Source organism: Drosophila santomea, chromosome 2R (assembly GCF_016746245.2).
Source record: "Drosophila santomea strain STO CAGO 1482 chromosome 2R, Prin_Dsan_1.1, whole genome shotgun sequence".
NCBI lineage: Eukaryota > Metazoa > Arthropoda > Insecta > Diptera > Drosophilidae > Drosophila > Drosophila santomea.
This window is the reverse complement of record NC_053017.2, coordinates 11,056,391-11,073,008: the sequence shown is the minus strand read 5'-3', so window position 1 is coordinate 11,073,008 and position 16,618 is coordinate 11,056,391. Positions and strand designations below refer to the sequence as shown.

At 43.1% G+C, this 16,618-nt stretch overlaps 1 protein-coding gene across 2 annotated transcripts; it reads left to right on the top strand.

The window, feature by feature from the left end:
• Window positions 1–247: 247 nt before the first annotated feature.
• Window positions 248–3,906, top strand: LOC120444808 (lamin-B receptor). 2 transcript variants are annotated; one of them, XM_039624755.1, is made up of 3 exons: window positions 248–399; window positions 736–1,114; window positions 1,719–3,906. In XM_039624755.1, the coding sequence occupies exons 2-3, from the start codon at window positions 764–766 to the stop codon at window positions 3,516–3,518; spliced, it is 2,151 nt and encodes a 716-aa protein (XP_039480689.1). In that variant the 5' UTR covers window positions 248–399; window positions 736–763; the 3' UTR covers window positions 3,519–3,906. The 2 variants fall into 2 exon arrangements, with proteins under 2 accessions (XP_039480689.1, XP_039480690.1); XM_039624756.1 differs by lacking the exon at window positions 248–399 and adding an exon at window positions 519–649.
• Window positions 3,907–16,618: the final 12,712 nt, after the last annotated feature.

Below are 16,618 nucleotides of genomic sequence, written 5' to 3'. Positions count from 1 at the left end.
ATGAGCACTGTAAGGCTTTGCAGAGATCAAATACCTAAAATATTTTTTTATGGACTTAAAATGTTCTTGTAGTGATCTGGTTCGATTAAAGTTGAAGGTATTGTAGAAATGTGTACAAATAATTGTAAGAATTTAAGATAATTAAGGTAAAATCTATTTTAATTTGTGTAAAGTGTCCCCTAAATCTCTGTTAACTTCATGCCGCGTGCTGTTAGACGCCTTTCGGCGTTAGCCAGCACTGAAAAATACCAACGCAAACGGGCCGCGCTCATTTTACAACAAAATTTCCTCAGCCGCCGACAGTGAGACGCGCGTCTTTTTTATCTAGTGATTTATGCTGAAGTTACGGCGTTTCAATAGCCCGATAAAGTGAAAAACTGCAAACAAATCGCATTAGAAGTGAGTAACTAAGTGGCGAAGCCTTAAAAGCTGCTAAAACTAAGTTAAACAGCGCTTAAAAAATACAAGCCAGTAGAAAGAGAGCAAGGGAGAGCGCGTTCTGCCAGCGTCGCTGCCTGCAGAATGTACAGTTGCGGCAGCGACGTCGCTTTTCCTTTCGGCGCGCAAACACAAATAAATACAGAAAATTAGAGAATAACACAAAGAAACTAGAGAAAACCGCAGCGTTACTTAAGTACATTTATAGATTGTGTGTATTTTGTAAACTATAAATAACATGCAGCTCTCGCCGAGCAGAATGTATAGATAACGACTGACCATATATCCGTTTTGCAGCACGTTTTTTCGACCGCTATCATACACCATGGACCGACGCCTGAGACGCCCGCGTCGCACGGAAGACGTGTCCAGCGGTCCACTTCTGGCCCAGTCCACGCAACCCAGCCTCCTGCCGGTGACCCGACGAGCGGGCTCCCTGACAGCTGCCGCTGCAGCCGCCACCGCCACCACCGGTATTGCCACCCGGACACGTGCCTCCCCGTCACGCAACAAGGTCGCCGCACCGCCGTCACCCGAACTTGGGCCGCGCACCCGTCGCTCCAGCCGGCCGAGGTCATCGGTGGGTCCGCTGACCGGATCGGGATCTGGACCCGGTTCCTCGCTGCCCATCAAGGTCGCCATCAAGGCACGCACGCCCATCCCAGAGGTTTCCGAGGTGAGTTCTCCAGCAAAAACCAGTTTTGCTGGGCGGTGGATAAGTGCTTCTCTTCGTTTGATTAGTATTGCAACTATCAGTCATTTACAATTTTGAAGTCGAATGCATTTAATGTAAAAACAGCTAATATGAGATAAGTTGGGATTTCATTCGTATATAATTAATTTGTACACTTCCATGGACTTCAGTTCGGTTAGTAATGATAAAAAACGTGATTAGTCAGTCACCCATTACAAATAATTAAACCGCACTATATTATTAGCTTTATCTTCCTACCTTTATTACAAATTTCGAGCTTCTTTTTCTTTGTGTTTTATGGAGCTGATAAGTAGCACCCCCCGCCCTGCTTGTCAGTTTGGGGCTCAGCATAAGGAAATTCCGGGTGAAGATAACGGATTTGTAATTGTTGAGCTAAACTGCTGATTACAGAAATAGGGAAATCTAATCTAATCAGTGTCCACAAAAGTACTTGTAACCTAGTTTTTGAGTACCTTCATATTTTTTTACAATTTAGTTATTTTGAAATCACGACTTTTCAAGGTTAGACAGTTTCAGACTTTCTTTATTCACTTATGGCAACCATACTTATGATCTTAAATTACAGGTATCTTCGCCCGTTCGTCTGTCCACCAGCAATCTGCCCATGACATTGACCACCAACACATCCAGCGGCGCCCCAAACAAAGCGTTCAACACAAGCTCCGTGAACAGCGGCAACAGCTTCAGCCGTACAACTACAACCAGCTCCACCACAACCACGGAGCGCATCGAGATCCGTGCTGAGGGAGACAGCGAGGTGGACACGGATTCCATTCGCAAGCGCATCACCGACCGACTGCGCAGATCGGTGTCGAAGACAATCTCGAATTTAGCTGGAACACCAGTGACAAACACCGAAGAAGGCAGTCGCTATAGTAGGAGTGTGTCCCGATCCGTTTACGACGATGAGAAGTCCTCCAAGCGCAGTTACTCTACGGGCGAGGAGGATATCGAGGAGGAGGATGAATTGGAGGAGGATCAGTTCCGTAGTTTCAATGTAACCCGTAATTCGGCAACACCGGCGGAAACATCTTGCCGCCAGTTGAAGGCTCCTAGAGAATTCGGCGGTTGGCTAGGCGCCTTCCTGCTTCTGCTTCTTCTGCCCACCGCCGTCTATTATTTGACATGGAGCTGCACGGCCAGGAATTCCTGTCAGTTTAAGCACCTCAATCTGGGTATACTGCTGGATGTGAACTATCTAACGCGCCAGGTGTTTCAGCCACGTGTGGTGGGTGCCTTTGCCGCCTATCAGGTGGTGGTATTCTTGCTGGTGGCACTGCTGCCAGGACGAAGGGTTCATCTCACCCGCGAGACCTACAAGTTTAACTGTCTAGCAGTTTCGCTTACGCTCTTGATTGCCGGAGGAGTTGCCGAGTATCTGAAGTACCCAGTGGTGACCTTTGTTCTGCGTCACTATCTACGTTTCTGCATTTTTGGACTCGTTGGCGCATTTGTGGCAGCTGCTTGGAGTTACTGGCTGGTGGACACCGCCAAGTACAATGTGCTGCGCCAAACGCTGACCAATGATTACGGCCGGACCGGGAGCTTTGTGGTGGATTTCGCGCTCGGCAGGCAGCTAAATCCCAAGTGGCTAGGACGCGTGGATTGGAAGCAGTTTCAGTACCGTCTCTCCCTGGTGACCACTTTGATATACACCACCTGTTACATCTACCAAACGCTCGTGTGGCCCCAGAAGCCGCAGCTGGGGGAACAGGAGGGCTATCTGTACCAGGCCAAATACTACTGGAATAATGTAAACTATGATCCTGCCACCCTGCTCTCGGCCAGCTGTTTGCTGTTCTACGTGCTGGACGCCATCATTTTTGAGCACCACTTGAGCTCATCCTTTGAGCTGCAACACGAAGGCTATGGCTGCTTGCTGCTCCTGCGCTACGCAGCCACACCATATCTGCTGACGGCGGTCACCAAGTATTTCTACGAGCAGCGCGTACCCATCTCCTGCTGGTATGCTCCGCTGGGAGTGGCTGCTCTGCTGTCTCTGGGATTGCTGGTCAAGCGATTCACATGCGCCTACAAGTACAAATACCGGTTGAACTCGCAGAGTCCGATCTTTGCCAACATCGAAACTATTCACACGTATCAGGGAAGCCGTCTGCTGCTCAGCGGGATGTGGGGTTGGGTACGACAGCCCAACTATCTTGGCGACATAGTGGCCCTGCTGGCCCTGGCTGCACCCATGGCCCTGCGTCCTGCCTGGCCACCAGTTTTGGGCCTCAGTCTGATCATACTGCTCCTGCTCCATCGCGCCACCCGAGCGAACGCCCGGAACCAGGCGCGCTATCACTCCTCCTGGCAGCGCTACGGCACCCAGGTGCGCAGCTACATTCTGCCCAGGGTCTACTAAGCACGGATTTGAAGCGTTAGTTGGCTTTTTATTTTTTGTGGCCATCTTTATTTTTATTTCGATTTCAGTTTGTTTTTATTTTGTTTCGAATTTGTATATATAATACGTATTCATATTGCTCTAGACCACCAATATGCCCCCCATTACATTTAGTACAAAATTTGATTTTACTCTCGCCGACGCACATTTAACAAAACAAATTTTCACACACATAATCGTAGATAAAAAGACTACCCCAACCATCTAGCTGTACGAACTTATGCGCTTAAGATCTAGACACCTTAAAATATTCAATACATGTAATCTATGTGGTATGCATATAGATAGTACTTTTTACATTTAAATATGAAATAAAAAACCCTTAGTTTCTATGCTATAAAGAAACGCACAACGACTGCTGTTCTTAATGTGTTATGTCATCTATGATGTATGAATGTATACATTGATCCAAAGTAACAACTTTCCAGCCAGCCAGTTGAATCTTGATAAGCTTCATGAATCGATTTTCACTTAGCTTTTGCTAGGACTTTAAGGTCAGTCGCAAGTGGATTTCAAGTTGAATCAAAATACAAATTGTGAGGGCGCATTTCATGGCGTTGGCCAGCGAACTGCGGCTGATGATGATGATGAATGTCAGTCAGCGAATAAAAGAAGTAATTTTGTGTAAAAATACCCGCTCCACCCGCTTCCGCCCCTGCCATAAAGTTCTTGGGTGTGGGCGTGGCACGCAGCCCTTACAACTGTTAATGACATTTACGAATGTTTGCGAGCCACCGAAACTTGGTAGTCCCCCCGTCTGTTCCCCGTCCCTTTCCCTTTCCCCACCTAGCACACATAATGCCAAAATAATGACGAAGTCTCGGCTTGCACCTCCAAAAGACCTGGGCTTATGACACTACACTGAAAAAAACTTCGATTAATATGTGTTTATTTCAAAAACAATAGGAGACTTTAAAATGCAAAGTCATTACTAGATCTTAATATTTTAAGATGTTTCTCTCGCACTTTTTTAAAATATATAAATATTTGAATATGACAAATATGATTATCAGGGCATAATAACTGCATAATTGCAGTGTACCGTGGCGTAGAAAAATGACGCGGAAACTGTCAGAAAAGGAAGCAAATGGCGGGTGAAAAAATCGGGAAAAGCGGCTAGGAAAACCACGACGTCGACATTTGCGGTTTGCTATACAAATGACCGACCGCCGCCGACTGCCCCGCCCACTTAACGAAAATTATACAATAATGGCGTCAACATTAGCAAATTGTGCGCTTGTCGCAGCGCAGTTCCCCATTTTGGACATTTTGGCCATTTTACCAAACCTACCCAAAAGCCACCCAACACATTTCGTCCTTCGTCCTTTAATGAGCGTTTAAATTGGCGGTTCCTGGCATTTGCCTTGCATTTTTGATTGATTGCCCAGGTTCTTTCGGCTTTGTGGCAAATGCATAAATGATTTCACCACGATTATCCACGCGAATTAAATGCTCGTCCTCTAATTGTAAGGAAAAGTCGGAAATATAATATTAGCCTCCTCAAATTGAATTTGATTAAAGAACATTTTTTGTTAAATTTTAATTAAAATACTGCTTACTACGGCTCACTTACGGCTGGTAGATATGCTAAATAGATAGACAGGCTATAGATAGATATGCTTACAATAGATGTTCAAATATCTTATGATTTATTTTCTGTATCTGCATCTTAAGTGTGAACTACGAATTGAGTTAAAAGTTATGGGCCACAAAACCAGTTTCCAGGGAAAAACTAAACATGCTTCTGCTTGCCTGTGGCATAAATCACGCCTTTTGTCAGAATCAGATAGCGTTTGGCATAAATTTAGTTTTAATTGACTTAATGCTTGTACTTTTATCAAATAATTAATTACAGAGCAAAGTGTAGGCAACACCCAGCCAGATGACAAGATACTTTGGGATCAGGTAACACTTTGCTGGGGTTAGAGCCAAAGTTACTGCTCCTGTAGAGGCGTTTCTCTATATGAACTCTGTATAAACTCCTTTTTCCTATAGTACAACTTACTTGGCAGTGGGCGTCTGCAGTCGGTGCAGTTTGTTTGTCAACCAGTTTTGCTGTTGGTTTTTGTTTTGCGTGGGTGTTTTTCCCCCTCCCCCTTTTTGCCATTCAATTATCTAGTTTTCTATAAATTTTCTTGGCTGCTGCTGGGCTGCAGTTCAGTGCATTTTGTTGGTTTGTAATTGGCCCATGTCAACAAGTAAGATCGATATCGCTGCCACAATTTCAGTTCTGACATTCTCGCCTTTGTCGTTGGCCGAGCAATAAAATTGTTATTGATTGTAATTAGGTTTGTAATGGGGTTATTTATGTGTGCCAGTCGTTGTTTATGTAGTACAGTGTAAGTGCTCACTTCGGGCAAAAGTCGTGATTGATTGATGGCCGGCCAGAAAGTAATTGCTTGAAAATCGAAAACAACTTTTAGCAGCAATTTAAATCAATTTTCTTTAGGCACTCCAGGGCCTAAGTAAATGGTTTTTCTTTCGTTTAATTGATTTCTCTAAATGCAACCATCTTCGCCTACATAAAAATCTCACTGTTTAACTGCCAAAAGTTTCTTTAAAATGCCAGAAAATTAATATTAGGAACTTTCTTGGATCGTCCGTTTCTCGGAATTTTTATCTGACCCTCAGACTCATAATTAATTCAAAGAACGAGCCAAGTATCACTGACCAAGGCTTTTCAAACAACTTATGCAGGGACCTTGAAAAAACCTCTTGATAAGTTCATTGGACCAACAAAGGGACACTGGGAAAATAAGACAGGCACGCGTAATGCCCATCCTTTTGTTCGCCGGTGTCACATCCATCTTCATCAGTCCAAAGTTTGCATTTAAATTGGTAATTAACACTTAAAATAAAAGCAAAAGCGGCAAGAAAAAGTGCCAAGCGAAATAATCACAAATACAATGGGACAAAGGACACAAAACAAGCTGACATTGAGAAGTGAAAACAGTGGAAAGCGGAAGCAATCAACTACCCGAATGATAAGAAGTGTGTGGCACCGGAAGTGAAAGAGGCCAAGGGGCAGAATGTCGACTCAAAGTGCGAGATTGGCTATCAATGCCTAAGGAAATCATGTGCACTGTTCAAATGGCATTAGTTTTTCACACCTATTACAATCACATTCTATAACTTAGTCACTCATCTATTAATCAATAAAAATTAAAAAGGCGAAATAGTAATCAATCAAATACAATCCTTTTTTGGTATTTCAGAAACCGGTACCTCAAAAATTTTTATTGTTTCTGGCAACTATTTAAGTAAAAGGCCTTTTTAAGGAAATAAAATTCGAAATCAAGCAAAAAAAGCTCAGTGAACCTAATAATTTCGTTGCTTTTGCTAACTGCATTGACTGCTCTTTGTTCTACTTTATCATTTTATTAAATCGAAAAAAAATGAATAAAGGAATGAAGGAAGGAGAAAGCTACAGTCAAGTTCCTCGACTATCAAATACCCCATACCAAGAAGAAAGAGGGAACCACGAATTAGGTGAGCCAAGCAACTTGAACTCTACGAGTAAGAGGTATAACAATAAAAAAGAAAATGGGCAGATAGTGGCAGCACAAGGACTCACGTCCTTCCATCGAAGGATGCCAATTGAATGTAAATAAGGAAGTGACAGCCAAAAATGGCGGGAATGAATGGGAAATTCGACGGCGGAAAATTCAGTGGGAGGAAGCCAAATCGTGTTGAGCAGGTCATCAAGGACAATCGCCGAACTGACGACTTAGTTGACAAAATTACGAATGAAGCCATCGGACAGGTGACAAGCAATTTATTAACCATCAATTGAATGACTGAAATCGGAGGAAAAATTGAATAAGAGTAAGCGGAAGTAAGAATGAAAATGAAAATCTACATTTAATGTAAGTCAAGATGATCTAACTTATTTAAACTTCCCTTTTTGTTAAGTTACATGTTTATAATCAGACGAATCAATCGCTTTAAACTAGTCCACTATGTGATGAACCACATGTGATTTCCATCTAAATGAAATACCAAACCAAATTTTAATCAACAGGCCACAAACAAAAATCGAATTCGGCTTAAAATTAAGTTTGTATCTCCTGCTCGACAAAAAGCCAATTGCTGGAGCTCCGGCAACAACAATTAGTGCCATTTCTTGGCCAGAAGCAGGACGAAAAACGAAGAGCCATTACCTGCTCGTCTTGGCCATAAACGTGAGCAGGGAAAAGAAATGGGATGGGTGAAAAGAATATGCCCAGGCAAAACAAACTTAATTGTCTGCACAGTTTTATTTACTCCTCCGACGGACAGGACAGGACAGTACTAACCATGTCCTTGCCACAGACAGATCCTGTTGGGGCAACCAAGATTGGGAGATGGGCCTGCGTCTGCTTGTAATTACTGTGCTGCGAGTCTACGAGTCCTGCGAGTCCTTCGCCTGCTGCACCCACTTAACGAACATGGCCAAGACTGGCCAAACAATAGGCCTCCACTGCTGTCTCTGAACCCTGAGGTGCACTGGGAGAAATAGTAGTGCAAGTAGTAGATATAAAAGATAGATCGAAAAGGTGTGAGACTTTTCAATAATATTCCTTAAGATATTAAATTTCTAAAGATACTAAAAATTAAGGTATTACATTAATAGGTCACCTAGATTTTTGCAGTGCACTGGCAATGGCTTCAGCATGCATGGCTCGTTGCCCGGATAAGTGATGCAGATCCCGCCCCCCTGCCCCCTGGTTTTGGCCTTGTTTAATGCTAACACAATAAACTTGACCGAAAGGCTGTTGTCGATGCAGCTGGAGCAGAGAGTTGAGTCGCCGTAGAAGCTGTGAGAATCCCAGAGGAGGAGGTGGAGATGGAGATGGTTGATCCCCTCATATATGGTTGGCCAGGCACTGGGAACAAGTCTGCGGCCATGTAGTAGGTGTTGCTATCGCATTTGCATCCGACCTTCTGTCCCTCCCCGCTGCTGCCAATAACTCAATCAGTGGCGCACTGCAGTTGCTCCGGACCATTCATCATCGCCAGACAAAATATTAATCGCTCCTGCCCTTGCACTTACACGTGGCCAAATTGGATTCGAACGCGATTATGTCACACGGAGCGAGGCAAGGTTACAATTTATAATTGTCAAGCGGATGGAAGATATGCGGATGCAGCGATACAGGCGACTACGTGGCCCAGACAAATGGTACTATACATATATGGTGCGGTCCATGGAGCAAATTTGCACTATCCCCGGTGATTTATGTGCCCAGGAAATTGACTTGTGATATATGGTTCCTTAGTACAGCTAAGACCTTGAAAGGGTTCCGCAAAATCAATAGGTGCATTTGATTTAAGCCAGTAAATGTAGGGAAAAATAGAGAAACTACAGGGGTGCCTATATTCACAAAAGGGATAAACAATTAAACAATTTGGTAAATCCTCTTTAATTACATATGTATAACATATGAATGGTGGAGTGCTTTAATTGTTTCGTAAAATAATTATTTAATTAATAATGTAGTGTTGGTTACTTAAAGTACCTTTCCAAATACAAAAATCAATTAATTAAATCGATATTGGCATTGACCAGGCATTAAGTTCAACCACAATTTGCAAACGGCGACGCACAGAAAAAATAAAGCCCTGAAAGGCGAAAGCCGATTGACCCGGCCAAGTAACCTCTTGATTCGAGGTCCTGCGGCTGAGAGGATATAAAGGGTTTCAAGAGCAAGAGCAAGGCAGAAACAGAATCAGAAATTGAAATTAAAGCAGGGCAGAAGTCAAGGCTTAGTGGGCCGGCGTTTCAATTATGACATTGCCATATCTAATCCGGCTTTAATTAAGGCCAGATGACTTTAACAACAAGAACAGTAGAGTCGAGCATTAAGCAGCCTTTGAGCCAACTCACCTTTTTAATGAGGCGAGAAAGTTGATGCCACATAACGATGTCATAATGGCCATTGTGTGGGCAAGGAGCAGCCAGGACGAGGAGCAGCACCAGAATGTAGATGTGGAGCAGCGGTTTTAGCGCCTGTTGGTGCTTTGCACAATGGCCAAGACCGCGGTCCGATGGCTTTATTGTGTTTTTAATTAGAAAAACTTTTGCATCTCCACCTCAACCCCAGCCACAATTGGTGGCATCGAATTGAAGGCAGCCACATGGCCGCAAACACCAAAGCCCACAGAATGCAACAATTTCTCGGGTTGCAAGCTATGGGCCTTAGTTTAGCATAATATTTTCCACTAGCCAAAAGTGTTGAATATCGGCCCGGGGCAGCGTAGCTGCTAAAAAATACGACAAAAATATTCGAAGAAAAACAAGCTGCCCAGCAAGAGCCGCAAAAATGCTGCCTGCAAAAGGAGCCGCAACCGAAAAAACTATGCAACACTTGGCCAATGGAGCCAACGGAGCCACTGGAGCCATAGGAGCTATCGGAGCACAACAAAGGCGCTTACCAGGTGTTAGTGCATGCCAGGAGCGGATGCGGGGCGACCGGGGGCTCTGGACATAGCCACAAACTTTTTCGAGGACTCCTACTTGGTGCACTGGCAGAATAGAAAGTGCTGTTTGTAAGGCAATGTTTTAGATATATATCTTTTATCGTTTCTAACCTTGCATATTTAACATCAAATTGGTTGGTTACAACCGAATTTTTATTCCTTCGATTATATATTAATTATTCTGTTTGGAAATTTAAATCTAGTTCCAAGGGTTTGAAAGTCGAAAACATATTTTTATTTTTTGCCTGGGACTTCAACTGAGTTTTTACTACGAAAAATGTGTCATTTGTAGATTTCAGTGCATTTTCACCGAAAATTGTAAAATTATTTGTAAATCGTAAAATAAGCACATTTTTTCCAGTGCAGAATCCAAAGGGCAAGAGAAAAAACAACGAGTCCTAGGCTCGGGGAGCCATATGCGAAATTGTTTATAGCTGGCCGGGAACGGTCAGTGCGGAGCGTTGAGTTTGTTTATGGCCACAGCCAGCTGCCTGGCCCAGAACGGATGTTGCCTTTAACTTGTATATCCTTTACTTTAGTCCGGCACAGTCCTTGTGCGGATGCCTCGTCCTACGCCGGCAATCTGAACGCAGGACGGGCGGGAGCGGGGGGGCAAAGTTCCTGGGCATTCGGTTTCATGTTGAAGCGTTTAACAAAGCGCCGTAAATTGCATCAGGCGTGCAACCACAAGCTTTCCCCCCATTCTGGTATTTTATTCGGCTTTTCGTTGAGTTTCTTATTCCAAGTTTTCCAGCCCTATGCGGTTCAGGTAAACTTTTATTGCCTTAGAAAAAAAAAACAATTTAAGCTTTGGGTTTTAGGGATAGTAGTAGGCTTTTAGCATGGTCGAAAATTAGATTATTGGCCTGTGGTAAATGATGCTCAATGCTGCTCATTGCTCATGGAACCGAAGCTAATGGCATACGACTTGGGTTCTTCAGCAGACGACAACTGCAATTTATGTAGCTCGAGAACGAACTGAAATGCAAATTCAATCAGCTCCCTTGGCAGACTGCAATTAAAACATTTGCTGAATTTTCATTTGGCCCTCAGGGCGCTCCAATCTCCAACAATTATGGGTGCTTGTAATCAAAGCCCCAGCTGCGCGTTCCATTGCCATGTTGCCAATGTTTATTGAAGTCCGCGAATGGCCAAACAAATGGCAGGGAGCCACATCCCGGGTGGCTCCACGACGCCCTGCCACGCCCATTTCGGGATCAGGCGAGTGTCCAAACTTCCGCGACGGTGGCAAGTGCAGCAAGGCGTTGCTTTTTTAATAGAGTCATAACTTGCTGCCAACTAATGGGCTTGCAACCAAAGCAGAATGCACTGCGAGGAACTCAAGGGGATATGTATAAAGAAGTGACTTTTAAACTTGTTCAAAAGTACGCAGAATAATAAAAAAGAAGAACCATCAAGAATAATAAAACAATTTACTTTTTTGGGATTCCTTATTGACATCCAACCAATTCCAATGAAACTTATTTTGCGCTAAACATATGTATATGTATATTTTTGGTAAACTTGTAACAATAAAAAAAAATATATAAAATATTGAATACAAAATTTCTCACAGTGCACTTCGAGCAGCCCTTGGATAGCCATAGCAAAGTCCCCTCGAGTTTTAATCCTGCCCATTTTTTTTTGTCCTCATGCTGCTCGGTGACTCCACTTTGGTTACAATTCAATTTGCAATGGTCGCTTTTTCTTGGCCACGTTTTTTTCGGCCTTTTAGTCGCGGTACGCTTTAAAAATTTGTTCCCGTACCTGGGCAGTGTCGTAAATGTGTGGAAATTGTTGGGTGTTATGCCTCGTAGGTATGACTGCGAGTTGAGCAACGGGCGGTCGGTCGGTCGGTCCTTCGTTATAGCCAACTTCATCCCCATTCCCATCCCCATTCCCATCCCCATCCCCATCTCCTTTGCCGTCTCCGTCTCCATCTTCTGGTGGAGTGTGTGGCATTTGGCCAACAAATCTCTCGCTTTCCCTGGCGGCGCTCGCTGTCGTTTTATTGTCTTGGCATAATGTTGACGTTCTAGACTTGGTCTAGATGATGTTGGGCTGGGACTGCTTTACTCCTGGCGGGTTCTTGGGGAAATGCTTGGCCATGTGGTACTCATAATTGTCTTGCGCAAATGGTCGTGTAAAATTTTAATTGCTTTTTAGTGCAAACTCTTGGAAAATTTGTAGTACCCAAGGCGGGCAAGTTGGGGGCTAAAGCAGGAGTATACCACTTGCCCGATTTTGTATGCATGTGAAGGGTCAGCTTTTGTGGGCTGATTAGGAAATGTTTATGACAAAGGTGTTTTGCTCTTGGGTATAGTGGTTCCGTTTCGGGACTTGAAAAGTCCAGGAAGTGCTTAGTACGGAACGAGGATTTACTATAGTTAAGGGTTTAATCTGTTAATTGTCTGGTTGAAAGTACACTGTAACATGAAATGCATAGATGTAAGCTTGGATTGAGGGAAAGAAAAAAGAAATACTTTACTGACTAATATATGCCATTGTGAGCTTGAGTTGTAGAAACCGTCGGAGGTGATTTAAGACTTCTGGAGCGAACACAAATATTATTTTAAGAGCTCTAAGCAAATGTTTAGCCTTTGAACGCTTTGAAGCACAACGAAGGTAATGGAAAATGCTGAATCTCAAGTTTCGAGCAGCAGCTGGAAAACCAAACAGAAGCAACAGCCACATCTCAACCGAAATCAGCAGACAACTCATTAAAATCCAAAGTAATTTTCCACACCATATCACAGTGCATGACACATATATCAAAAATTTATGTGCGAAACGTCAGAAAGTTTGAACACGGCCACCATAAAAACAATTTGAATACATTTTTGATTACATTTATGGTGGCGTTTGCTGGAAGGAAACCAAGTCAAGCTGAAAACAACTTTCGAACAACACTTGACATGGAAATTTTGGGTGCGTATGCACAGCTCCCCTCTTTCTATGCAAAAACATGCAGGATCCCAAGGATCCCAAGGCGCCCCAAAACTCAAGCCCCAAGTCCTGTGACGAGGGCAAGTGATATGGTATGGTATGTGTTGGGAGTCCAAATATTTGTTCTTTTTCCTCAACTACGCCAGCCAAACTAAACCGAATCGAAATTTACAATTTCATAACTTTAAGTGTCCCTCATCATTTTCATATATATTTTATTTTCCGGGTTCTATTTTTCTATTTTACACACCCAGATAGTGAGAGCTCTCTAGCTGGCTGGCCATGCGGCTCGTTAGCATTTTTCCGGTTATCTCTTGCCAGATTTATCGAGCTCATTGCCCCAATGGCTGAGGCCCGTCATTTACGGTCACAATTTTTGACATTCATTGGCCTTTTTCCTCAGCTCCACCGCTCCACCGCTCCACCGCTCCTCGTGCTCCTTCGCCATTTTTTGCGGATCCCTGGCCTCTCGATAGGACACGACACTCAAACTTAAATAGAAATGAGCGCATGAAGCGTGAAATTAAATTTGATAAATTCTATTTACGTATAGAGATGGTAGATTTGTGGGCTCTGTTTGGCTGGACACCAAAATGGGGGGACAGGAATGGGGGCGTGGCAGATATTAGGGTAGCTGGTCCGAGGTCATAATTTAAGTGTATCGAATGGGTTTTTTAACGCTCGGTTGTGCAGTGTAAGCGTGATTAGGGGAGAAATAAAAAGCTAAGGCTGGGGCTATGTAAAAAAGGAAAAGTATTTTGCAGTTTATGTAAAAAAGGAAAAGTATTTTGCAGTTTATCTTGCTTTAATCTTAAAGCTTGCGCATCCAGCTATAACTATTAAACAATTCATAGAAAGGTTTTAGCACTGTTAACAACTTTTGTGTACCTAACAACCAGTTAAGAAGTCTATTTCCCAAGTCGCCGCAGCTATTCATGGTTTTTTGCACTGCTCATTAAGAATGCACCACCCAAGAGAAAAGGGAAGCCATAATAATATACTATGTACAAAATAATAATGTAATCATAATCATCTGAAGAGCAGGCAGAAGTGCCGCCCACATAAACGGAACCGTAGCATCACGAAGCCCACGAAGAAAAGGCGACCACAGCAAAAGGTACAACAGACACTGGGCGCATTGAAAACTTTTAATATTCACTCTTGTCGGCTGCATAAATTAAGGCACTCACAAATGGTTGAGATTGGATGGGTCGGCGGTTGGCGGTACGAGTGCTGAAGGGGTACAGTGGGGGGCATTGATGAGTGTTGGCCAGTCGAAAATGCAATAGCGAACAACAACAGTGAAGGCTGAGCGATAGTGATGCCAACTGGAGAGGTCAAATATAGCTAAACACCCATGTTTATAAATAATATCATTTCCATGAATATCATTTCAATTACATATCATACAATTTCATAGTATATTTACTACTTATACAAAGTATTTAATTCGGGACTAAAAATTGTTACCAGAATACAAATTGTTTATTTAAAAAGTTTTTTTTTCCAATCTTGTATGGCTTTAAAGTAGCCAGGTGCGCATCACTGCCTGCGGAGATGCGGCTGATGGAGCAGATAACATGCAAACCAATGGAAGGCCACTCGACTGAAGAGAGCGGTCGCTGAAGAGCGCGACGCAAAATAAAAAGCCAACAACAACTCTCTGCAAAGGTCTGGGGCCACGAAGAAGAAGGAGATGGCGGGGGAAAAGGAATCGCAGGGAGGAGTAGGGGTGGGGGGAAGAAAATGCACAAAGCGAATGAAGTATGAAAACGGCGGAGCCAAAAGGCTGCCAACTTGTGGCGCCTTTTGTTGTTATTACTCGTTGTTGCTGTTGCTCTTTCCTGTTTGTTATTGCACTTTTGCGTGCTGAAAAGAGACAAAGGCAGAGGTGTGGGAAAGAGAGGGAGGGGGCTGCGGGGCGCAAGGCGCAGGAGCAGCCAAAAATTGCAAACCCAGTTGGGGCACTCAAACTCACTTCAATGAATACTTTATGGGTTAATAATCGTAAAACCATTCAGCGCAAAAGCCTCGCAGCCCTTTGGGCCTTTTGGCCAGCCAGCTGATGCACTTGAAGAAAAAGCTGCATACCACTCTTAAGATTTGGTTAAAATGTGCAGGTAAGTTGCCTCTTAAGATCGCAAACTTTTAATTCACGAACTTTAAGATAGAGTCCTGAAGCGAAAACGATACAAGTCTCTTATAGTTTCCAAGCAACATATAGAAATATTAAGGAAATTAAAAAACAAGAATTTTTTTCATATGAATATTTAATTGTTGGGCTTAGGTTACTTGTCTTAATTCATACTTACTACTTACGAGCTGAGCTGAAGCCAACTTTCTTTTCTTTCAGTGTAACCACCCTCGCTACCTGCTTTCCTTCCCATGGGCAAAGTTTTTGTGCGCGAGAATTCATAAACAATGTGCATAAAGCGCAAAATGTAGCGCTTCTGGGGGCATTCTGCAGGAGGGGGGTTTTTAAAGAGGTTTCTAGCGGGGAGGTGAGGTCAAAGGGGTTAGGGGGTGATGTCCCAGTGCAGTGGCAAATTGTTTGGGGGCCCCTCTTTGTTATTGTTGCTGCAACAAGCTGCTGTTATTGTTGCAACTTGCAACCGGCAGCTGCCTTTTCGAGTTTGTCAGGTGAGTTGGAACATCGCTTATGCAGGTTTTCGTGTTTTCCCTGATTTTCAACAAGCGCCTGTGTGTGGGTGTTGGCAGGACTCGTATTGTTGTAGCTGTAGCTGCAGTTGTAGTTGTAGTTGTAGTTGTCATTGTTGATGTTATTGTTGGCCAGGTTCTTAGTGGATAGACTGAAGTTGGCGCTGACAAACGATGTAAAGAGGATTTTGGGATGAGAGATATTGAAGTGATTCGAGCTGATTGGATGGGAACACAAGGGGAATTACGACAATTTAGACTCTGATCTTGTAGCTTATACAATAAACAAATAGGTCTTAAAAAAGGGAATCATTCTTAAGAGTAAAGTAGTTTAACTTAAATGCATTTCTGTTCAAGTTTAACTAAAGTTCAATCCTTTTTGGCTTTGAAAGTGCGAGATAGCAAATATAATCCTTTAAAGACAGGTTAATAGCCAACAACGCATCAGTAACTCATTAATCTCCCTGTCACATTTTAAATACTCATAAATAGACCTTCATTTATCATGCACTGGTATCCACCCTGCTCAGTTACTAATCGAATACAGATAAGAAATCCCAGAAGCACGTTCATCCCCTCCAGCAAAAGTTTCAAATGCCAATAATTCAGAAATAAATAACTCATACGCAGCGTGGGCCGGAGAGGTAAAGAACAAAAAAAAATCTAAAACGCAACTGGAGGCAAAAATGAAATAAGAAAAAACAATAACAGAGAAACAAAGGTAAAGTCACGCCTGCCAAATGGTAAATGGTAAAAAAATGCTTCACAGTCAATTGTAAATATTTTTGCCATTGAGTTTTATTTGAAAAGTTGCCAACGCCTTTGTTGTTTTTGTTATTGAGGGGGAAAAATACGTTAAAAATATACCACCACCTAATGAAAAGTCATCCCCAAAATGTTAGGGGGGGCATTGGGTGGAGCAATATTACACCATATACCTGGGGGCCCGTCAGGTTTTACACGCTCGTTACGTTTGATTTATAAAAGTTGATGCTGGC